A 26,069-nucleotide genomic window follows, 5' to 3' on the forward strand; every position below is an offset into this window, starting at 1 on the left:
GAGGTGCCCCTTATCCAAAAAGGGGTCCGTTTAGCAGCTGCCCTGAGTAATTTTTCGAGCTGAATTTTTCAAAAAAAATATTTGCCAAAAAATACCTACAAACACATAAAACACCATAATAAGTACAAAATCGAGTACCAACAATACATAAAATTAAGGACGACGTAGACACAAAAATGTGTTTATTAGGTACTCATGGCTGTCATAAGTGCAATCAAATTAAATCACTTATTTCCACATAATTAATTGGTAATATAATGGAAGCAAAGATCGTTCCCACGAAGAGCAGTGAGTTTTAATTGTCAAAGTGTCACAAAAGGGGGGTTTTGTTTTAGATTTTAAACAAAATAAAATAATCAAAGCAAATAAAGTTGAGTTGTAATCAATAGAAAGAGATATGATCGAGGAATCCTTATTCGTTAATAAACCGTTAGTGAACTATTATACTTTCCTACTTGTCGTTAATCATAGATTATCACCAACTGTGGAATAACAGCTAGATCAGGGTTATTCCCTAAATTGAGTTCTGTTATTAGGAGGGAAACAACGGATACGAGGAGGGAAGAATTTTGGCCAAATTACAGTCAACATGCAGTCAAAGTCAAATACAATGAAACACAAGTAAATGTTATCAAAATACCCATCAATAACCTTAGCTACTCTTGATCCTTCAGAAGAAACAATCGTATTGGTGTTTGTTTCGTCATTTGAAAAAGAAAAACCTAGCTTTTGATAAACACCGATTAGAACAAAAAACAAACAAAAACGTATTGGGTATTCTCTATTATGATATCTGATGTTTATTGATGTCGTTGTTGATCAAGATCAGTAATAATCTTTCTCTTTTTTACGTCTCTTTTCACAAGCGTTAATCCAACATGTTATGCAGTACCATAGCCTAATTACAGGTCTTGAAGCTACTGGTTTTTGTAAAATGGATGTTTATTTAATGATTTCCCCAATCTCTCGCAGACAAACATACTTGCACTTTATCTTTTGTGGTTTTCTGTGTATACCAATTGAGTTTCAAATGTAGAAACTACTTATCAAGCTATTGGTACTAGAAATTGAAAATATAATCAAGGATGTGATCTTGTTTTGGTAAGGCCAGAGATTAATTGATGTCGTTGACTATCGTATATGATTTACCACACTTGCAGGAACGCGTGAATATGTTGGCGAATCATAACATTTGTCGTTAGGGTGAGGATTTAGTTGTTTGGTTCGTAAACCTAACATATTAACACCAAGGACATCATCGACGTTTCATCATTTTTGTAAGAAGTCAATCCCTCCTCAAAAAATTTAATTCCCTCCTCTTAATCCTTCCCTCCTCGTATCCATTTCTTCCCTAGACTCCCTAAATTCCTTATATCACTGGATACAGAAGTTCCCGCCTACCAGATTCTATTCGTCTAAACCACCTAGTAATAGATCACTCAAGGTATAATTTGGTTGAATGCTTTATCTTTTGTGAATTTATAGGGTGATCCTACTAGTTAGACTCTTAGATCAAGGTCCACTTCTTAGTGTTGTTCATACACACAATCGCTCCACAGAATCCCTCTGCAAGGTCTCGTGTTCTCTACTTGTGTACAAGTTATTCGACGATTACTTATATCCTAACTCAATACTAGCAATAGATTAAATCAACAAATCAATTTAGTTGGCCACCTAAACAATATATCAATTAATCATAAATATTCGATATAGTATAAACAAGCGATAATCATATGAAGAACTTCAAAGTAGATTAATATAATAACTCAAATATTGTTTACAACTTAGAATAAATCCTCAATCAATAGGTGTTTAGCTACTCATGGATGTAGAAACATCCATGATATACATATGAGAAAAGTTATAGAGATATCGTTACGATTGAAGAACCGCTCTGAAACCCTACCTTTCGCTTTGCGTGTAGTTTCTCCTCTCCAAGACTTACAATTTCGTGATCCCTTAATTTGATATGATTTTACATGACCTAATATGTTTTTATAGGTTTACTGCTTGGCCTTCAAGTATCTCTGTTGGTTAAGGAACCAGACCCGAAATTACGAAGGAAAGATCCTAACCGTGAATTTTGGGCTTCACAAGTATGCATACCCGTTCGCATACTTAATTTTGTAATAAATTCCAGGGGAATAAGTATGCATACCCGTTCGCATACTTGGAATTTAGTTAAATCTGTTTACATACACGTTTGCATACTTTCTTGTCTTCGGTATTCGATACAAAGTTTGTTTTGGTCGTAACTTCTTCGTCTGAACTCGGAATGTCCTCATTATTTTTGCATTCTTTCTATACTTCAATTATATTCAAGATGGTGACGAGAAATCCTGATTTTGAATGAGTTAATCTCGGTCTTTGGCCCGCCTCTTGATTTTTAAGCGTTTTGCTCCTTTTCGTCGCACTTCTTCCACTTCTCTTGGACTTGGGCACTTGGATACTTGAAATAGTTCTCTTCTCATCTCTTTTTAGCACTTTGTAGCTCCTTTTTGGATGACTTACTGAATAGAGACAAATAAGAGAAAACAAGGGTAATAATACGAAAATATGCAAGAATAATAACTAAAACAAGTATGGAATGAACGCTAAATTCATAAGAATTATGCACTTATCAGGTACACAAACTTAAGTTCCGGACTTTGGTCTTGTCCAACAGTTTGCAAACGGGTACGCAAACCGTCGTACCGGACCTAACTCAGGTAGAACCATTCGCATACTGGTATGCAAACTTGGTTCCCGGACTTCTCAGTTAAAACCGTTCGCATACTGGTATGCAAACTTGGTTTCCGGACCTGAATCATACCAACACTATTTGTACACTAAGTACGCATAATGTGATATTTTCCAGACAAGGGTTTTAATTCTAAACTCCCATTTCAATCATTGAAACATTCTTAGAAGACGACAATGGCCGTCTCACACAAACCATTAGCTTATAAGCAATTTTCAAGTGATCGAATGATCAATACGAAACTTTCCAAGTCGACATCAAATGATTTTCTCACACAAATCATGTAAGATGTTTCAAGGCAATTTCCACATGATCATCTTTTGACTTATTATTTAGTTTCCAACAAATAAATTGTTTCCAACTAAACTCGTCAAGAATAATGATGAATGTAGCGAAAGCAAAATGCTACCAACACATATTTAGAGAAATAGATAAACGATTTATACTCAGCTTGAAATAACAAATATCTATGATATTAAAGTCTGTATCGCTATACGACTTTTGTCTCAATAGGAGATAGAATGGAAAAGAATAAACTTCTAAGTGAAAGATAAGTTCTAGTCTCCGAATACCTTTTGTTGATGAAGTTCCTCCGAGTTTTTCAGTAGATCTTCGTCTTCAGTTGTAAGCGCCATGAATTCTAAAGCCCAACTACACAATCTATCCTAGTCTGAAACTCCTATAAGTAGACTGGAAATCAAGACAATAATTTTGATCAACTAAACTTGACAAAAAATCTTGAGATAGCAACGCTTGCGAGTTCGATTGAGAAGTGCTCTTATAGTCTAAATTAACCCGGAATCATATACAATGTTGATCACATCATATCTAAAGGTTCCTAGACATGCGACATGCTAGTGCAGAGCAACCAATTAATTAGTTATATTGTTGTATTCATCAGTTGAATTCCTAAAGAAAATATATTAATTAAACCCTAGTATTCACTTACTTAGGATTCATGGCTTTTCTCGGTCGAATTCCATAGAATGGTAAGGTATATTCACCTTTCGGGCATTTTGGGCACCCCCGAGTAAGCCCCGAGCGAGAGGCACCGTTGTATTTAGTAATAATGCTCAAAGGATCATCCAAAAACATGGAAGAACCAGGATTGGAAGTCTGATCAAAGAAGGAAAGGGAAGAGAGATAAAATAATAATAAAATAATAAAGGAACTGTGAGGGTGGGCCCACACGGTCGGCAATGCCTCCGTATCTATCTGGCCCTCCCCTCTTTTCCTTACTTTATTATTATTAGGTTTTTGATCTTTCAAGGATTCCTCTTTCGATCAAAACTCCTGAAACTTCCATACTTCTCCATGGACCATGTGGTTAGCAAAGTAAGTGGTTGAAAAGACGAGGGTATCTAAATATACCTCAATCTAAAACTTTTCCACCTATAAGTCCTTTCTCCAAAAGTGATTGCCAATGGACTGAGTCGAGACAATACAACTAATCGGATCACACTCCCTGTGATCGTCTATGGGTACGAGATCGAAATAATACGATAACAAGATAACTTGTGTGATTGAGTATGGATACAAGATCGAGACAATACAACAACAAAGTATGATTACTTGATAACAGGATCGGACTTAACAAAACACAATATGATTGCTATCAAGTAATTAGGAATTAATATTTGTGTATTTTACTTCTAATTATAATAAAAACAATTATAATTGCGGAAATAGAAAAACACAACAAGATTTTGTTAACGAGGAAACCATAAATGCAGAAAAACCCCGGGACCTTGTCCAGAATTGAATACTCTCAAGATTAAGCCGCTACACAAAATCTAAACCAACTTCGTATAGTTGAGACCAAACAACTAAACCTATAGTTCACCTAGTTCCATATGTATCCATGCGCCTCCAACTTGCAATAAGTCACACACTTGGAACAATTCCTTTGGTTTGTATTCCAAATAGTAAAGGAACAACAAATCTGTTCGGTAACAACTCTTTTCAAACAAGTGATATGAGTTTGACAAAAGGCTCTTCCGTTTATCCCAATAAACTCCTTTGTCAGGTTCTTAGATCTATCTATTTAACAACTACCAAAGTAATTGTCTAGATTTTGCAATCAATACTCTTAATGACAAAGACAATATATTGATGCCGATCTACTTAACTAATCAATCAAGATTATCACAAAGATAAACCGATTATAGTTGGATCCCCAATCGATCAAGTTTTTTCCACACCATAGATTATGAACTCAAATAAGAAATCTTCTTTGTCTTCAAATCTTCTTAGATCTTCAATAAACACCTGCACACAATCAACTTGAATCTCTTTTGATCAATCACACACAGAACGAAGTCTGTTAACGATGGATTATCACAAGACGTCTTTAAATCTACAAACAGTCTAAAGATCCCCGTCGAAACTTCGATCTAGTTTGAGTGAATCTTATTTAAGAAGAGAAGATTCTCAAGCATAAACAAACTAGGTGCAATCAAAGTTCAACCACCGTTAGTCAATCAAATCGATCGAAAACTAATAATAAACTACAATGATCTAGTTTCCCACCAACGGTAGTCGTAGAGCTTCCCAATCCCAAAGAAGCCTTTAAAACGAGCGGTCGTAAGATATTTCTCCTAATTAGGTTACTTTCCTCTCCGAATAGACGGCTCCACCAGTAACAACACAACTAGGTAGTTTTGCTGGCTCTGAGGATTAGTTTACTTGAAATGCAAACTTCAATATTTATAGACCAAGGAATTTCGGACACCAAGGAATTTCCAAAACCGAAAATATTCTCAAGATATGCAATATATTTCCAAATTCGGTTTTCATAATTTCTGGAAATGATCTGTTCAAATATTGACCGAAATCTCAGTTGAAAATCTCCAATTAGTAAATGCACATTACCAATTTTATTTTCTAAAGATATGCATTTTAATTGCTGGAAATTAAAAGCATATGAAATTAAAAACCTTAATTAAAAGATTCTCAATTTATTTCGATCCGGGATTCTCCATTAGTTATTAAGGAATATCTTTGAACAATAAAAGATAAGAGTTACTGCACATGTTCAAAGTATGCTGACATCTTTACTTTGTAAATCCTTTTTCATATTTACAATCTTGGAACCGATTTGCCATACTTCCAAACGAGTTTAGAATTTGTTCATCTGATTTCCAAGACTATGTGATTGATCAAAAACATTCAATCACCATTCATGGGTTTAACGGTTCTACCGAAACAAGTTTCGGTTCTACCTCCAAGTGGCTACTAGGATCTGTCACATTAGTTTCCAAAACATTGTTAATTAAGTACCAAGATCGGTTACCACTTATTTATGGTACTTACTTGTGATCGGTTGCACAAGTTATAGGATCGGTCACACCAATTACTAAAACTTGTTAACCTATTACAAGGATCGATTACACATATTATGATTAGTCCCAACCAAGTTCTAGGATCGGTTACCCAATGGTTAGGAATGGTCACACCAATTACAAATATCAATCATACCATCTCAGGTGATTACTTAGGATCGGTTTCACTAATAAAAGTCATACTAAAACAAAAGTCAGGCATGTGAATAGTTTTACCAAGATACATAAACAAGTTATGAGCGGTTATACTAAACACACATATTGGTAATCCAAAGATTTGCAATGAATAACAATACCAATAAGCCTAGTGATTTCCCTTTCGATTCATAAAACAAGTTTATGAGTTGTACTTCCTTTAAACGAATGTAAAATATTGTTTCCTAGGACGAAATCTTCACCCATACCCATACACATAATCACAATAGCATTCATACGATTATGTTAATGTCTTATATACGAAGTTCAAAAGATAGATGTTATACTTCGTATTGTAATTCCTTAATACTATGTCTAACTAGAGTATAATCATTCACAGCTTCGCAGTTATGTTTTCAATATACACGACTTGAAAGATACGTTAGGAAAGTCAAATATTACTAACCTCAAGTGTAAGGATGATGTCGTCGTTTTATCTCTTTACTTCTTCACATTCTTCAAGTCTCCATGTAATACTTGTAAGTCTCATATCCTAGTAACTTTCTAGCTAACCTATACGAAGTTGACTATAGTAAATAATCAAGCGACTCTTTAAATGAGTTTTGATTCACTAAAATATGACATCCAAACTTGACATACCAACGCTTGGTGGGTTCAACCGAGCTATGCTCTAACAATCTCCCCCTTTTTAAATTTTCGTGACAAAACTCTTACATCATATGGATAAACAAATTACAAGAATTCATTACACATACGCTTTATTCCAAGTTTCAACAACACAATAACCTGTATATATCAATCCATAAATGCCGCTGTTGACATTATAATAACAAAGCTAATACTCCCCCTAAAGGTAAGATAGGTAGATTTTCAATCCTCACGTCTTAGTTATTCCCTTTGTAGTTAAGATAACCACAAGTTTCAATATGATATGTTACTCCCCCTTAGTTTATGCATTAATCTTTCGTTAGATATAACGTTTAAGCACCATTGTCCTTTCCTTAGTGATACCAAATCACTTGTTTACTCCATATATTTCTCCCCCTTTTTGTCACAAAATGACAAAGGTACGAGAAAATAAAAGACAAACCGAAAGGATCTTACAAATCTCAAAAGACTTGTAACCTATAAGAGTTAAGCACGAGGGTTCCACACACCATTTTAGATAACCAATATCAAAATCGAAACTACAAAGTAATTTTGTTTTGATATGTTACCAAGGAAACAATTGCCCGAAGCAATTTTCCCTAATAGTTTAGCAAATAAAAAATGGACTAAGCACCTTAGTTCTTTTGCTAAACCGATTGTACAAATACGATCGCTTGTTCGATAAGACCAAAATAAAAATCAGAATTAACTCTATTTTTCTCATCAGGTTCTAATTATTCAAATAATAACTTAGACCTTTCCCTTTTAAACAAGACAAGTACTAGGTTAGTTAACTAGCATTTCTTGTTAAGGCATTCGAATAGACTTGAATAACCGAAACCTCCACTTTGATAAGTCTAACTAAGATCAGAAATAACTTAGTTTCTCTTATCCAGAATCAAATTGGACTAAACAATTCATCCCGAAAACCTTTTTTTTAAGCCATAAACAATTCATACAAACAAAATAAATCAACTTGCATAATTATTTACCTCAACCGGAAGCAATTGAAACAAACATAGACATTAAAGTACCGCAATTGCACCGAAATTTTGTAAGCCTAAACAATTGATACCAAACTATAAAGAAAGATAACAATAGTTTTTCTTAACCGAAAACAATTGAATCACACACACAAATAATGGAATAAACATCAATTATACCGAAATTTTGTTAAGCAAAAGCAATAAATATATGCAATAAAATCAAGCTTTTCTTAAACAGGAACCCGATTAACTAACAAATTCGTTACCTCAAGTTCCGCATCCTCTTCTCCCCAGAAAGATATGTCATTAAGCGCAAGTTCACATTAGAACTCTCCCCCGTTGCGTTGTCATCCTCTCGCAAGACAAAATAACAACAAAGACCAACCTTTACCAGAGAAAGGTTGAAAGCCGGTTTTAACTAATGCGATGCAAAAGTTGAAACCCCGAAACACATATGCTTTTATGCTAAACCAAAAACGATTCAACATATTGTGACTTTTTCACATATTAGTTTCAATCAGAACCCTTTATGATCCTTTGATAAAGCCTACCAACATGAGTTAGAACTTAATCATGCTAAACCAAAAAGTCACCCAAACCATAAGGGTTCACACCATATGAGATCGAATATCAAGGTTATGAAAACCGAAATCAAACATCCCATACACATACATAGCAATAATATAAAGAATTCAAGCACATGCTATGTAATCGAAAACTATCACAAGAAAAATTATAAACTAATAATTTTATTCATAAATAATAGATAGTTTATTCATAATAGACCTTACATAATGTAGCCTAATTTTAAATAAGAATTTAATCTTATTTTTGCTCTGCATGCCTTACTGGAGAAATCCTTTAGTAGTATCTTGGTTTCGGTTAGATCTCTTTTCCAGTATTCTAAATTTCTTTTAAATTCCCCAAGGTCTTCAGGCCATCTATGATTAACAATGGATCGTTCATAACCAGAGATACTCATCTTAGCAGCAGCAATATCATCTCCAAGTAGATCTCTTCTTCCAATGAGTTCCATTGTTCCCTTTAACATATTTTGAGCAAGAATGTTTGAGAGAGATGTCTTGATAGGAAAGGAACAATATTCGGAATAGAGCCCATATTTCCTTTTCTCATAATATGTGGAACTAGACTCAAGAGTTCTTTTAATCTTTTTCACACAAAAATTATAGATGACATCATTACATTCTTTTTCTTTCATAATGGAAGGAATCATATGTAGGTTTTTCGATTGAGGCAAGGAACTGCATGAACTAATTATATTCGAAATTTCTTCTGTAAGTCTTCCTTACTTTATGTGTATGGAGAAAGCATGGTATAACAAGATTATGATATCGCAATAAGAAGAGCATAACCGGACCTATTTATAGTCCCTTCTTTTTCCTTTTTCCGAAGTTGTAACTCAAATAGGAAAGCTTTTCTAAGAAAATACTGAAACAAAAATAAAATTTACCCTAAACATGTAAACAAGATATCGCAAGTTTTCAGAAGTCATAGAGTTCTGGTTAACTCCCTTTTTTTCTACAGTGTAGCAGATCATCGAAAGATGTTTGCACATTCATATCACTGGATATCTCTAGATCCCTTTTGAGTCTAAGTACTAGATATTCATAGTCATCTTTGTCTAAGATTACAATAGAATTGTTTTTCTTAGTATTTGTTTTCAATGACTTCCTTTTGGATACCTTCTCGGATTTTGGTATCCACTTGTAGGTGGACTTTGAATGGAGGTTCTTCATCTCTAGTGACATTGTATCTTCCCACTTTGAAAGATCAGATCTCATATCCCCATTGATAAAGGTGTTACACTTTCTATTATTTTTACTTTTAGGAATGTTTCTTTTAGGATATGATTTTGAATTCTTGTAATAATTCGTTTGTCTCACATGACAATGATGATCTGAGGGGTATTTGGAGATGATTCTGTTCAATTCTTTAGAGACAAAAGATAGAGCGTTTTGCATCTTTCGAATTTTACAATCCCTTTGCATATGACCTTTATCTCTACAATAAAAATAATGCTTATTGAAAGGAATAAAGTTTTTAGTTTTACCTTTATGAGACGTTTGGTTACTATGTTGATCCTTAGTTGGAGTCTTCCTTTGATTGCTTTCGGAGATGTTTTCTGTCAGAATCTCATTTAAGCACATAGGTGACTCAGACGCACAAGCTTGTTCAGGTGGGTTTTCTGGAGTGGAGGAGCAAACATCCTTTACGAATTTTACTTCCTTGTTGATTGACGAAGTAACAGTTCCATCATATCCTAATCCGCGTTTTTCGTCGTGGCTTCTCCCTGTATCCAGCAAAGAGGATAAGTAGTTTGTGATCTCATTGAGTTTTCTTAGCTTTGCAACCTCCTCTTCCAGGGTCTTGATTTTTTTAAGTGCATCGGCTAGTTTGTCCTCAAGAGGATTTTTCTCGAAGGAACCATACTCATTTTGTTCCTTACTTGTTGTTTGTTGAGAATGAATTCTTGCTTCTGTCTCAACTAGTTTCTTATTCAACAGGTAAAGTTTCCTGTTGAGATTCTCAAACTCAAGATTTTTTGAGTTTAGACTTTCCTTGCAGTCTTTGAGAAGATATCTAGAATTCTGATATCCATAAAAGAAACCAGAGAAAACTTTTCTTAGTTTCCTATTTTCTCTGCTGAGTGGAGCAAGAAGCTCAATCACATCTGAGGTAGATAGTTTTCTTGTAGAAATAACACTTAGTATAGATGAGAATTCTGACATATCTTCTTCAACATCTTGATCAATTTCTGAGTCACCATCTTCAGAAATTTCATCAAGTTGTTTTTCAAGGCAGGTTTGCCACTCATCAGAGTCTACATTATAAGGGTCAACTTGTTCAGTAGATTCGCAGAATATGTCATTCTCAAGTGCTGCCTTTTCATCTTGACTTACGTTAACTGAATCATTCATAAGATTCATTTTTCTTATAGGTTGGATCGCACCAAACACCGATTTTAAGATCTTTTTGTGTTTGCCTGCTCTGATACCAATTGAAAAGACAAGGGTAACTAATATACCTCAATCTAAAACTTTTCCACCTATAAGTCCTTTCTCCGAAAGTGATTGTCTATGGACTGAGTCGAGACAATACAACTAATCGGTTCACACTTCGTGTGATCGTCTATGGATACGAGATCGAGATAATACAACAACAGGATAACTTGTGTGATTGATTATGGATACAAGATCGAGACAATACAACAACAAAGTATGACTTGATAATAGGTTCGAACTTAACCAAACACAATAGGATTGCTATCAAGTAATTGGGAATTAACGTTTGTGCATTTTACTTCTAAATATAATAAAAAAAATTATAACTGCGCAAATAGAAAAGTAAAAGACACAACAAGATTTTGTTAACGAGGAAACCAAAAATGCAGAAAAAACCCTGGGACCTTGTCCAGAATTGAATAATTTCAGGATTAAGCCGTTATACAAAATCTAAACCAACTTCGTATAGTCGAGACCAAGCAACTAAACCTATAGTTCACCTAGTTCCTTCTGTATCCTTGCGCCTCCAACTTGCAATAAGTCACGCACTTGGAACAATTCCTTTGGTTCGTATTCCAAACAGTAAAGGAACAACAAATCTGTTAGGTAACAACTCTTTTCAAACAAGTGATATGAGTTTGACAAAAGGTTCTTCCATTTATCCCAATAAACTCCTTTATCAGGTACTTAGATCTATATATTTAACAACTACCAAAGTAATTGTCTAGATTTTGCAATCAATACTCTTAGTCACAAAGACAATATATTGATGCCGATCTACTCAACTAATCAATCAAGATTATCACAAAGATAAACCGATTATAGTTGGATCCCCAGCCGATAAAGTTTTATGCACACCAAAGATTATGAACTCAAACAAGCAATCCTCTTTGTCTTCAAATCTTCTTAGATCTTTAATAAACACCTGCACACACCTGCACACAATCAACTTGAATCTCTTGTAATCAATCACACACAGAACAGAGTCTGTTAACAATGGATTATCACAAGACGTCTTTAGATCAACAAACAGTCTAAAGATCCCCGTCGAAACTTCGATCTAGTTTGAGTGAATCTTATATCATAAGAGAAGATTATCAAGCATAAACAAACTAGGTGCAATCAAAGTTCAACCACCGTTAATCAATCAAATCGATCGAAAACTAATAATAAACTGCAATGATCTAGTTTCCCACCAACGATACTCGTAGAGCTTTCCAATCCCAAAGAAGTCTTTAAAACGAGCGGTCGTAAGAGATTTCGCCTAACTAGGGTACTTTCCTCTCCGAATAGACAACTCCACCAGTAACAACACAATTAGGTAGTTTTGCTGGCTCTGAGTATTAGTTTGCTTGAAATGCAAAATTCAATATTTATAGACCAAGGAAGTTTGGACACCAAGGAATTTCCAAAACCGAAAATATTCTCAAGATATGCAATATATTTCCAAATTCGGTTTTCATAATTCATGGAAACGCTTTGTCCAAATATTGACAGAAATCTCAGTAGAAAATCTCCAATTAGTAAATGCATATTACCAATTTTATTTTCGAAAGATATACATTTTAATTGCTGGAAATTAAAAGCATATAAAACTAAAAACCTTAATTAAAAGATTTTGAATTAATTTCGATCCATGATTCTCCTTTAGTTATTAAGGAATATCTTTGAACAATAATAGATAAGAGTTAGTGCACATGTTCAAAGTATGCAGACATCTTTACTTTGTAAATCCTTTTTCATATTTACAATCTTGAAACCGATTTGCCATACTTCCAAACGAGTTTAGAATTGGTTCATATGATTTCCAAGAACTATGTGATTGATCAAAAACATTAAATCACCATTCATGGGTTTAACGTTTCTACCGAAACAAGTTTCGGTTCTACCTCCAAGTGGATACTAGGATCGGTCACATTAGTTTCCAAAACATTGTTAACTAAGTACCAGGATCGATTACCACTTATTTATGGTACTTACTTGTGATCGGTTGCACAAGTTATAGGATCGGTCACACCAATTACTAAAACTTGTTAACCTACTACAAGGATCGATTACACATCTTGTGATTAGTCCCAAACAAGTTCTAGAATTGGTTACTCAATGACTAGGAGTGGTCACACCAATTACAAATATCGATCATACCATCTCAGGTGATTACTTAGGATCGGTTTCACTAATAAAAGTCATACCAATACAAGTCAGGCATTGTGAATAGTTTTACCAAGATACATAAACAAGTTATGAGCGGTTATACTAACCACACATATTGGTAATCCAAAGATTTGCAATGAATAACAATACCAATAAGCCTAGTGATTTCCCTTTCGATTCATAAAACAAGTTTATGAATTGTACTTCCTTTAAACGAATGTAAAACATTTTTTCCTAGGACAAAATCTTCACCCATAACCATACACATAATCACAATAGCATTCATATGATTATGTCGATGTCTTATATACGAAGTTCAAAAGATAGACGTTATACTTCGTATTGTAATTCCTTAATACTATGTCTAACTAGAGTATAATCATTCACAGCTTCACAATTATGTTTTCAATATGCACGACTTGAAAGATACGTTAGGAATGAAACAATTCAAGTCAAATATTACTAACCTCAAGTGGAAGGATGATGTCGTCGTTGTAGCTCTTTTACTTCTTCACATTCTTCAAGTCTTCATGTAATACATGTAAGTCTCATATCCTAGTAACTTTCTAGCTAACCTATACGAAGTTGACTCTAGTAAATAATCAAGCGACTCTTTAAATGAGTTTTGATTCACTAAAATATGACACCAAACTTGACATACCAACGCTTGGTAGGTTCAACCGAGCAATGCTCTGAGTGGTCCCACAACCATCATGACTTGTCTTTCTACCACCATGAGAAATATTAAAATAATAATATTTTGATATTTTTAATAGTGGTCCTTCCACCACTATTAAGAGTTTCAGTCAAACTCAAATTCTTCATACAAGAATGAAATAATGCTCGATGGACCATCAGAAAATACCAAAATTCTCAGGACTGGTCCGCGAACGGCATGAAGACAAGGGAACGCCATCATGACCGGTCATGGTCGGCCCTTTGGCTTACAAAAGTTTGTCCTACCTCTTTTGATGATTTTTGACCTAATTAATCATCCAGAGTCCATATTTGGTTCAAACTCCTTTCTACAATTGGGAATGGTCATCCACAAACCATCAGATGGTCCCATGACCACCAAGGGTCGGTTTCATACCCCTTGGTCGGTCCCCTTTCTTTCCATAATTAGGTTTTACTACCTAAGCTCTGTCAAGCACAATTTTAACAATGACTAAATAGCAATTAATCATCTTTTCACCAACGGCTCTGCAAAGGAGTTTGGTAAATGCTCATTTTAACATCCATACACTACATGGTCGGTCAATCACTCATAAAGGCGATCCCTCTTTCATCCATTGGTTGATTCTCGGTTGATCATCCATCGATCATCCAATGATCATAATTAGGGTTTTGAACTGAATGCTCTGTCTAACATAATTCTGAACAGGTTCAAACACCAATATGTTAACATTAATCCAACAATTAATAATTTAATTAATTAAATAATATTCGGTTCAACTACTAGTATTTTAATTAATATTTTATTTGGTCTTGCTACCAATTATTCATGGATCTAGCAGTATTTGCTCTGACTAGTAATACTTGCTTTGGTCATCAATGCTCCATCTGCCAATGCCATAATTGCTTCATCTAGCAATGGGTTACGGCTAATAAGGTTCAAAACCTCCATTTCTAGCAATATTGTACTATCAATATTCAATTGCACAGAGCAGTATTCCTCGTATTGATTCGACTATCAATATTTGAGTAGCAATATTTCTCATGTTGATTCAGCTATATATTTGTTGGAAACTAAATATTAAGTGAAAAGTATCAATATTTGAGAATTTCATATAGATCAAACTATCAGTATTGGTTCATCAACCAACATTTGTTCGTCAGTCGACCATTATTTTAATATTATCTCTCTTGGTCATTTGTCTGACTCATGATACAGGGATCGAGAAAGGTCTTCTATGATTATTTTCGTAAGTGATCAGTGCACCAACATAATGGTCCATGATCGATCCATCAATCTCGTCAAACCATATCCAAGTCATTCGACTATCATTACTGCTTCAACTAGCATAACGATACGTCATGGTCATCAGTGACCTAATTCAACATCCATAGTCTGCAAAGCATGTTGATGTTCCAACATTCCATGATTCATCCATCATAACCTTGAACTTCGTATGTTCAGTTCATAAGACTCATAGTCTTAAGTCAAAGATTGACCACACGTCTGTAAAGCATACTTACACATGAGACATCAATCAATGTCACATTAGGGGATATTACTAGGGTTTTGGTCTGGCGACCTACAACACGTGCGATGTGAGGTACATCCACAATGAGAGTTGTGGTAAGTCATGCTGACAGTTAAGGAATAAATGGAATAGTGTATGGTCTATCAACCAAGTCTTCCGTGCAAAGTGGAAATAGTTTTTACACGATCCCCCAATTCCCTATTCTTCCACTACCTTCAATTGTCACCACTTACAAGAGATTGATGTGCCGCAATAAATAGGTTTCTGAAACTTATGCTTTGATAAGAAGAACAATAACGACATTCGAGTAAGACTCATCACTGTGAAGTTATCAAACACTTTCAGAAGATTTCTCTCGTCTGCATAGAAAATCATCTCCACAACAGTTCAACACATCACATCACCAACAGATCAATCTCCACACAATGTCAGCTTCCCTCCTACAGACAAACCCTGTTAGAGCATTGCTCGGTCGAACTCGCATGCATTGCTATCTCAAGCATGTTTGCTAATATTAGTGATCAAAACTATATGTCTTGATTTCTAGTATACTTATGACCAAGTCTCGGTCTAGGATAGTTAGGAATAGTTGAGCTCCATACTCCATGGCGATTATCTTGCAAAGATGAAGAACTACTCAAGGAACCAGTGGAACTTTATCCGACCAAAAGGTATGTGGAGACTTGAACTCATCTTGTCACTCAAAAGTCTATCTACTCTATCTCCTACTCTTGAGACGAAAGTCATATAAGTATGATAGTTTTCATACATACACATTTGCTATTTCGAGCCGAGTTTACTCGCCTATCTTTTTCTCGAAATACGTGTTGGTAAGCTTTTGCTTTAACCATCTTTATCTTTACCCGTGACGAAAGTCATGATGATGTTTCAATCTTGAAAATAGCTTTGATGACGATAGTCGATTCTTTATGTCTAACGACTGTTATAACATTATAGAAGAATGTTTCAATGATTGAAATATAAAGTTGAGAATATGTAACCACCTATGGATGTAAGCATATAGTGTGTTCGCACATTAGTGTATAAATCCATGTGTCGGAAACCAAGTGCGTGCATATGTGCATGCGGTATTGGTGAAGGAGACAGGTTGGGTACGCGTACTGGTGGAAATTCACGTCCGTAAAATTCTGCTGAGTTTGAAGTTTACGAACTCAAAAAACCATTCACCTTAGGTACGCGTATTGCCGGAACTTTTTCACCCGAAAAAGTCTGGTGAGTTTGGAAACTAAAACCAACTCAAAAATCCGGTATCTAAGGTACGCATACCCGTACCTACCCAAGCTAGTTATTTCTCAAATCGCTAGTTCATGGACTTAAAACAATAAATTATAAGGAATGCAATCTTTGCAAACCGTGGGTATATTGTTCATGAATTGATTCAAATGAATCAAACCGATTTTGTTTCAATTGTGTCTATGTATAAAGACCTAAGCAATTGAACAACTCTTGAACTAGTTCTTCTGAGTCATTTGAACTAGTTATGAGAAAGATGAATACGATTAATATGAAAGCACTGATATGGCTAACCATTGGTCAACCATTTGTGAACCAACCAATGTACACGTTTAGGTACGGTTACTCAAACCTAAATGAATACATTTCATTTGTGTGTGACAAGCAACGGTTGAAAGATATTAGCTTGGATAAATCAGATTTTTCATCTAACGGTGATTATTGAATGCTTTGTTACCAAGGTAACTTAGATTGCAAACCCTGATTTGAAAACTATATAAGGAGACGTCTAGCAACTATGCAGAACTAATCCCCACACCTCCTGTGTGATACTAGTTGGTTTGCTAGAGTCGATTCTCCTTTAATCGTAGGTTTCTTCTCGAGACCCTGTCGATTAACGACTGAAAGACTTCATTGGGATTGTGAAGCCAGACGAAACTACTTCTCTTGTAGTTGATCGATCTGATCTTGACATTTTATATCGTACGAGTTCAATTGAATAGTTGACTTGAGATTATATCTCCGATAGGGCAAGATAAAAAGAAATCACAAACATCTTTGTCTCATCGTTTGTGATTCTGAAATATCTAGTTTCGCTACCATACGATTTAGATTATTGTGAGGTGATTGATAATACTAGGCTATTCTTCGGGAATATAAGTCCGGTTTATCAATTGGTTTTTGTTCACCTTGATTTTTATCAAAAGACAGAACAAAACTTTTAGGTTTATCTGTGGGAGACAGATTTATCTATCATTGTAGACTTTTCTGTGTGATACAGATTTGTTTATTAAAGTCTTCGACTTTGGGTCGTAGCAATTCTTGGTTGTGGGTGAGATCATCTAAGGGAATCAAGTGCGTAATATCCTGCTGGGATCAGAGACGTAAGGAGCGCAACTGTATCTTGAATCAGTGTGAGATTGATTAGGGTTCAACTACAGTCCAGACCGAAGTTAGTTTGTAGTAGGCTAGTGTCTGTAGCGGCTTAATACAGTGTGGTGTTCAATCTGGACTAGGTCCCGGGGTTTTTCTACATTTGCGGTTTCCTCGTTAACAAAATTTCTGGTGTCTGTGTTATTTCTATTCCTTTGTTATATAATTGAAATATCACAGGTTGTGCGTTTGTATCGATCAATTATGAAATCCAACCTTTGGTTGTTGATTGTAAATTGATTGATCCTTGGATATTGGTCTGTGGTACCATCCAAGTTTATTATCCTTGTATTTGATAAAGACTCGCAGATTTCTATTTGCTTGAGTAAGATCAAATAAAGAGAGAGATATTAACTCCTCGATATACTTTTCTCTAGATTAAGTCTGACTGTCTAGTTGATTCTATAGAAAGTATATTGGAGTTAGTCCATACAGATTGCTAATCGAAATATTTGGTGTGGTTGTTAGACCCCCGCATTTTCAGACCCTTATCCTCCTCTTGTGACCGATTGAACCTGGAACTTCCATTGTCTTGGTTTAGGCCAGGGTCCTACAGATTAGTCTCTCGAACTTAAAATACTCCCGTGCAATACATTTGTTTAAAGGTTCAGGCGATTTGCTACTTTAAGTACCTACTTCAGCAAGCACTTGCCTCATCCACCACTTTTTACAAGGAAACTCCCGCTGGTCGCTTTTACTCACAAACAATTTGTTAAATGTTAATAAGTATCTCTAAATAACACGTCTTTAAGCTTCTCACAAGACCAGTGAACCAGGTAATTACAATTGGGTGCTTTCCATAGTATTTGAAATATTTAAGGTTTTCAAAATAAATAAATAACACGTCAGGTATGATAAAACATCAGATTTATTGTTAGGGTTTTAAATAGGCGTTTTCACGTAATCATAACGTATATACAATTTCCAAAAAGCCTCATTAAATTACCTAATATTTAAAAAACATTACGTATTTCTATTAATGACTGTATGCAAAATCCAAACTCCCAATAACAATAGACTAGGTAGTCACAATTTATTTTTCGATGTTCCGGTGTTACCGGTGGGTTTTTTTTGCAGAAGAAAAACTTGTGAATTAATCTCGCTATCGTTTTAAAAATACATATTCTAGACGAAAAAACTTTATCGATAGCCATGAGAAATATGTGCTTATCCCTAGATCATGTCTATGTGTATATGTGTGTAAGGGTATCACCCGGCCAAACTCTTTGTATATTATATATAGATACCGAGTATCTCAGTATGTATTATACTCACCTCTATAGCAAATCTACATTGATTGGACATGATCTCCTAGATGGATTGCCCATTAATATAAAGCATATTTTCCTCATAATGTCGCTGATGCTAGCGCTAGCCTAATGTTGGCAATTAGACAGTCTTCTCACTGTTAGTGTAACACCAGTATCTTCATCTCACTCACAAGTATTTCAAGTCTGAGCCGTCTCCTTGATGCTCAAAGTCATACTTTAACAAGTAAGACTCTCAGTTAAGATCATTCGACACACCACGCTTGATAATTTATGAGTATCAACTTACTCAAATGTGCGTGACTGTCATCATCAGAGCTCAACACTCAAGTCATGTCAATACAGTCAGCTCTTTGAGTTACGTAAGTAAAAGTCATTCACAAACTTAATAATACTTTTATCATACTTGATCTTGGTGAATCTACATAGATCTGAGCGTCTAGTAGTGTCAGAAGGTCATGAGCATGACTTATCCAAATAGTAGTAGTCCAAAAATTTAGTATTTTTCGCAAGACATCAAATATGTGTATGTATATATGTGTGTTAGGGTATCCCCCGAATGAACTCTTCTTCTTATATATATTTTACACATATATTTACCAAGTATCTCAGTAATGTGTATTGTACTCACCTTTGTATCAAATCCACATTGATTGGACATGATCTCCTTGATGGATTGCACATTAGTATAAAACATATTTTCCTCATAATGCTGATGGCGCTAGCGCTAGCCTAATGTTGGCAACTGGACAGTCTTCTTACTATTGGTGTAACACTAGTATCTTCATCCCACTCACAAGTTTTCAAGTTTAAGCCATCTTCTTGATGCTCTAAGTCATAGATACTTCAACAAGTAAGACTATCAGTTAAAATCATGTGGTACACCACCTTTGATAATTTATAAGTATCGACTTACTCAAAATGTTCGTGTCTGGTATCCTCAGAGATCAACACTCAAGTCATGTCAGTACAATCTTCTCCTTGATTTACATAAGTAAAAGTCATTCACAAACTTAACAATACTTTTATCATACTTGATCCTGGTGAGTCTATACAGGGCTAAGCGTTTGGTAGTGTCGGCAGGTTATGACTATGACTTAGACAAAATAATAGTAGTCCATAACTTTAATATTTTTCATGAGACATCAAATATGTCACATGAGGTACATTGGGTATTGGTGTAGCGATTTACAACAACATGCGGTGTAGCAATGCACTTATGACGAGAAAGTAACAAGTAGAATAAACAATTAAGAACAGTTAGGAGAGTGAGGGAGTAACGGTGATAAGTAACTGATGGTGTTCCCTAACATAGCCGATACAACTTCACCATATACCTCCAAGATCTCAATTTCTCCATTCCTTCACAACTTCCACACAATTTACAAGAATTCAATGTGTTGATTACAACTATGTATAGATGACTTCATTTATTCAGAAGACGGAAGGGACTTATACATTGACAAGTCTAGCCTTCACATGGTAATTCAAACCTAATGTACTTTTTCATTAGTTTAGGCTCGTTTCGTACAATTTTGATTCTCAAACCTAATGTACTTTTCCATGTAATTTGGTTTTATCCTAAAACATCTAAATATATAGGGTTTTAAAAATATTCTTAATTTAATTTGATTCATTTGTTAAATAAGTTACTTCGATCATTGAGTAATTTTTAATGCTTCAAATAACACATCTTTTAGTTTCTCCCAAGATCAATGGATCATGTAATCATAACTGGTTAATTTCCATAGTACTCAAAACATATAATATTTTTAAAATAAATAAATTGTAAGCTTGGTTTGAGAAAACTTTGTCTTCGTTTATTTTAAATAAGCATTAAAATCAAAGCATATATACAACCTACAAAATGCTTCATCAAATTACTCAATTTTAAAAGAATGTTATGTTATTTCCAATAATAACTATATGCAAAATCCAAAACCCCAATAATAATGACTAGGAGGTCACAACTAGTTGTTTTCCAATATTCCAATTATTTAGGGTTTTATAAGAACTTTTTCCTGAGCCATGCCTTGAAAAAGCTTCGTCACCGGAGTTCAAATATTTAGATTTTGCGCAAAATTCGGAGCATATACACAACATCCAAAAAACCCATGTTAAACTGCTCCATGATTAATGAAAATTATGTATTTTTGTAACAACAATCCTAACTCTTTTAAATTCAATGCTGATTTAAATAAATTATTTATTATTAGACAGATCAATAAATTAAATCATAAACAACCATCACGATTACATTGTAACTTTAATAATAAAATAATTTTTTATTTGTCCAATAACACTTCTTCAAGCTTTCTGCCAAGATCAGTTGATTAGGTAATCACACCCGAATGTTTTTCATACTATTCAAAGTATTGAAAAAGTTTTTCATTTTTCTTCTAAGCCATACTTGTAAAAACTGCGCCTTCATTATTAGGGATTTAAATAGTAGTTTTTATGTTTCGACTAAAAATTATATCGTATATACAATATCCCGAAAGTCTCGTTAAATTACTCAATGATTAAAGAAGAATTATGTAGGGGTTTTCCATAATACAATTTTTAATAATAACTGGAAGCAAAATTATAAATCCCGATATCAATAAACCAGTAATTTTCCAGAATATATCGAATATATAGGGGTTTTAAGCGATCTTTTTTTAAAGCTAGTTTCTGAAGAAAAAAAATTGTCTTCATTATCAGGCTTTTAAATTGCTGTGTTTTTACTATGTGTAAAGTCAGAATATTATATAATATCCACAAAACGCACGTTGAACACTCAATGATTCAAAAATATTATATTTTTCCAATAACAACTAGATGCTAAATCTTGTATAACAAGTCGAGTTCTTTCCATATGCTATGTCAATTCATATATAGTTTTAAATACTAACTAATTAAGTTGATACAATATAGTATTTGATCACTGTAACAAGCTTTCCATTCATACCCTGATTACATATTGGATTCTTTAAGTGAAAATTTTATTTTAAGAACTTTTTCACTTATGATTAGTTTGTTAAATACTTTTGTTTCCACAACTAACATTTATAAGTCGTTATCATCCGAAAAACACTCTAACAACTACTATTTAATAATCGTAAATACAATACAAAAGCGAAGAATCTGACTTTGTCGTACTAATTATAATACAACAAACTGTCTTAATCGATCTATCAGGTGATATAAATAACACAGTCTTAGCTTGCCGACTATATAAATACACAGTCGTAATTTAATGATTTTTCCGCAATTTGTCACATAAAATAACAATTTCTTTTTTCCATTGTACCTAAACTAAATAACACCAAAATCTAACCAATAGTTTTATGAAGAAGAATGGTTAATCCCTCTACCTATAAACTTGTTTTATAACCAAAATTAGGGCAAATAAAAAAAAGGCCTCAACAATATATATATATATATATATATATATATATAAGACCAAATAAATAAAAGTAAAAAATAATTGCCACAACTTGAATTTTTAAGAATATTAAACAAATTCATTAAATGATAATTTATGTACGTTGTTCTTGGTATGTCAATGAAATCCAAAAAAGATTTCATTCTAAAATGAGCATTAAAAGAAAAGTACGTGGCTTAAATTCTTTTCCGAATTTGTTGGTGATTTTCTCCTAATAGTTGCCTATAAATTGAGAGTGAAGAGGTTATACTGTTCCAACAAGAAAAAGACGCGATCCTTACCCTGAATGTCCCTAAAAATGTAAAACTTCTTATTTTTCATTTCTTATTCTTCCCTTTTCTTCAGATATTTGTAGTTTAACCTTTTCTTAGTTATGGCTTGATTAATCAAAGTAATCTGCCACTTAAGTCCTAGTTAAAGAGTAAGAATAGTCATTTGTTTTTTCTGAATTGCAGAGTTCGATGAAGGAAAATTAATCACAATAGCAAAAAGGATTACGTACCCTGGTAACCCAACCCCTTCTTCCCAACTTTTGTCTATATTCAGTTTTTCTATTCCTTACTGGTTTTTATTTTCCCGTCGTCTTATAAGAAATGTTATCTTTTGTTTTCTCATCTGTCAATTGAAAAAACCGATTAGGATATTTTGATAACATTTTTCTTCCGTAGAATACTTATCATTATCTTTATTTCTCTGGTTTTCAATTTCATCTATCACTATCCTAGGCCTAGCCTTGGCTTCTTTGAGAGTATATCATGAAACCAGCGTTTACCACAGTCAGAAACAACATTTTACAGTGGAATCCTATTTTCATTTTCCAATACCTCGTTTCTGACGTTGGTTTTTTGTTCTTTTATTTTGTAGTATATGTCTTAGATTGTGTTGGTGTGTACTGTGTACTAATTCTCGATATGCTTTGTAGTCTAGTTGTACTATAAGTGATTCTTTTAAGACCCCCCCTTCTCTAGTTCTCTTGAAGTATATATAAATGAAATAGGGAAATAAATCAGAATAGATGTGATACCCCGTTTTATAATTTTTTCTGATTTGTGATTGTATTTTTTTTTTCATCTTTTCTTCCCGTTTAATATGAAGTTTCAGATTATGATGGTGATGTAAGTACATTTTCCCGCTTGCACACTCACACTGACTGTATTTTTGAAGATGTTGTAGTCTCTGCTTAGTATATATCTATAGATTTATTTATTTTTGATTTCTTTGGAGTCACAGACTCACAATCAAAGCCGTAAAGCTTCATTTCTAGTTCTAGGTCAACTTTTGCAGCCGCGCCTGCTACATAGCTCTGAAAATTATCTAGTTTCGAAATGATAAGAAAGTTAATAATGTTAATTTGGAATACTAATTAGGTCTTAGCGTATTTTTTCGGAAATTTTACTCGTAAGTAATTTATTTTGGCAACATAAATGTATGGATCAATAAATGGTTTGAAAATTTTGGTTAAACCCATTTAATTTCATTTTATCATCTGATTTCGTTTTGTTCTTTCCATTTATATGCTCTGTGTAATTTATTGTTCTTTTTGTTTCTCATCTGAATACAGTATATGTTTTGCTAGATTTTCTTGTTTGTTCATGTTTCTAGAGACCTGAATGATAATCGCATGAATTACGTAACTCAGTTCTGATTACTGATGAATAGCTTTTTTTTTCAGGGGAATTCATGATTTGATCTCATCTTGGGGTTTGTTTACTAGCTTCTCTGCCTTCGTACTTTCCCACCGAAGCTTCGGGCCAAAATTTTAAGATCGAAAGAGTATACTTTAAAGATAGATAACCTGATTTCAAGATGGTGAAGATATTTGAATTCACGAGCAGTTCGAATGAAAATCTTGATTTTCTATCATCTGTCCGCAAGTGGAACCACTGGCAACTGTAGAGGAAGGTTCAGGTAGTGAAGAAGAAATAGATGCCGTGGAAGTTGAGAGGAGATTAAATATCTACCGATGGCTCTTAAAGCGCATGCAAGAGGAAAGCATACCAAAGGATAGAGTTCCTAATATAAAAAGACATCAAACTCAAACGAAAAAGCGTGTCCGAAGGAGAAGGAAAAGGTTAACGCCACAAGATGCAATTCTGAGTAACATGCTGCAAATGATGGAAGTTTGCAAAGCCCAAGGTTTCGTCTACGGGATCATCCTTGAGAGTGGTAAGTCGGCGATCGGGGCATCTGATAATCTTCGTGAGTGGTGGAAAGAGGAAGTGAGATTCGGCCTAAATGCTCCCGTTGTTATCGAGAAATACCAGATAGATCATGCAATTCCTGGTAGGGAAAGAGGCCTTGGGGTTTTTCCCCTTCATTCTTTGCACGAACTGACGGACACCACTTTGGGATCTATGTTGTCTACTCTAACACGACACTGTAAGCCAGCTCAGAGGAAGTTCCCCATCGAGAAGGGTGTAGCACCACCATGGTGGCGCTCCGGAAGCGAGGAATGGTTGTCTGAATTGGGCTTACCAAGAGATGAAAAAACCCCACCATACAAGAAGCCTCATGATCTGAAGAAGCAATGGAAGGTTATTGTATTAACGGCTGTAATCAAACATGTCACCTAATTTTTCCAGGATCCGATGGCTTGTTAATATGTCTAGGTTGTTGCAGGAAAAGATGGCGATCAAACATATTGAAACTTGGCAGGCTATAGTTAATCAGGAGGAGACGTTATACAGGAACCTCCACCCTTGGAATTTCTCTCCGATATCTTCTTCTGGTGGCAGTGGATCCCACATCACCATCAGTGACGACAGCAGTGACCATGATATTCAAGGGGTTGAAGTTGAGTCAAACATGGAAGTACAACAGTCGGAGCCCAGCGATATGAATCTGTCTAATCTTGGGGGAGTAGCGGGATTAGACTGAGCAGATGAAAGAATCACAGCTCAGCCATCGGAGAGAGGAATCAATAACTTAGATTTTTTCAGGAAGAGGAAGCCCTCGGATGATCTGGAAGCCGTGGTGGGCAGTAACCGTGAGCATAAACGTCCATGCTCTTCCAGCAATTATTGTAGTGGATTTCTTGGCAGGACTTCAAGAAACGATCACCTGGCCTCTAGCACACATGGAAGATATTTTTCTCAAGGTCTCGACATCTCATCAAATTTTCAGATTAATGAAGAGAGGGCACCACCAGTTTTCTCTATGCCATACCCTCAATCGAGTCAAGCTTCTATTCCATCAAATGCAAATGGAATTCAAATTTCCAGCCCAAATCCAACTACAACCCCACCACCTACAGAGGACATTTCTCGTTTTAGTAAAGAAGATGAGCATGTGGAGAACTCGATTGATAACTTAGTTTCATCCTCTGTTCCAAATGTTCCGCAGGTGAGGAATCCTAATAATCACGTGTAGTTTGATGGGGTAATAGATGATCAAAGTCCTCTCCGGAGCAAAGTGCAACTTGATGAAACTATGTGGGCTGGTCACATCTTGAAAGAAACTAGCAATGCAGTTGACAGTACTCCCATGAGTCCAAATATGAATCTAGCAATGGATCAGAACATATTTCCAGTGCACGACATTCAGTTCGAGCAGGCATTCTACTCGAACCTAAGTGATGCCACTACTGATCTCTTAAGTTTTAACTCTACTCTCAAAATGGAAAATAATGATTACCAGATACAACAAGAGGGCATTTCATTGTGGAATTTCTGAAGAATAGGAGGATAGAAGATAAAACAGAATAATAACCGAAA

General features: G+C 34.7%; 1 protein-coding gene and 1 pseudogene across 1 annotated transcript in view; one reads left to right on the forward strand and one right to left on the reverse strand.

The window, feature by feature from the left end:
• Nucleotides 1-8,907, reverse strand: part of LOC113312048 (uncharacterized mitochondrial protein AtMg00820-like) — a 32,272-nt gene extending 23,365 nt beyond the window's left edge. Inside the window, exon 1 of the mRNA XM_026560819.1 lies at nucleotides 8,721-8,907. Within this exon, the coding sequence (XP_026416604.1) occupies nucleotides 8,721-8,907 (187 nt within the window). The remainder of the gene's footprint in view (nucleotides 1-8,720) is intronic.
• A 14,538-nt stretch (nucleotides 8,908-23,445) lies between these two features.
• LOC113312049 lies at nucleotides 23,446-25,725 on the forward strand (annotated as a pseudogene).
• Nucleotides 25,726-26,069: the final 344 nt, after the last annotated feature.

The sequence above is a fragment of the Papaver somniferum genome, chromosome 9, assembly GCF_003573695.1.
Source record: "Papaver somniferum cultivar HN1 chromosome 9, ASM357369v1, whole genome shotgun sequence".
In the NCBI taxonomy this organism is placed as follows: domain Eukaryota; kingdom Viridiplantae; phylum Streptophyta; class Magnoliopsida; order Ranunculales; family Papaveraceae; genus Papaver; species Papaver somniferum.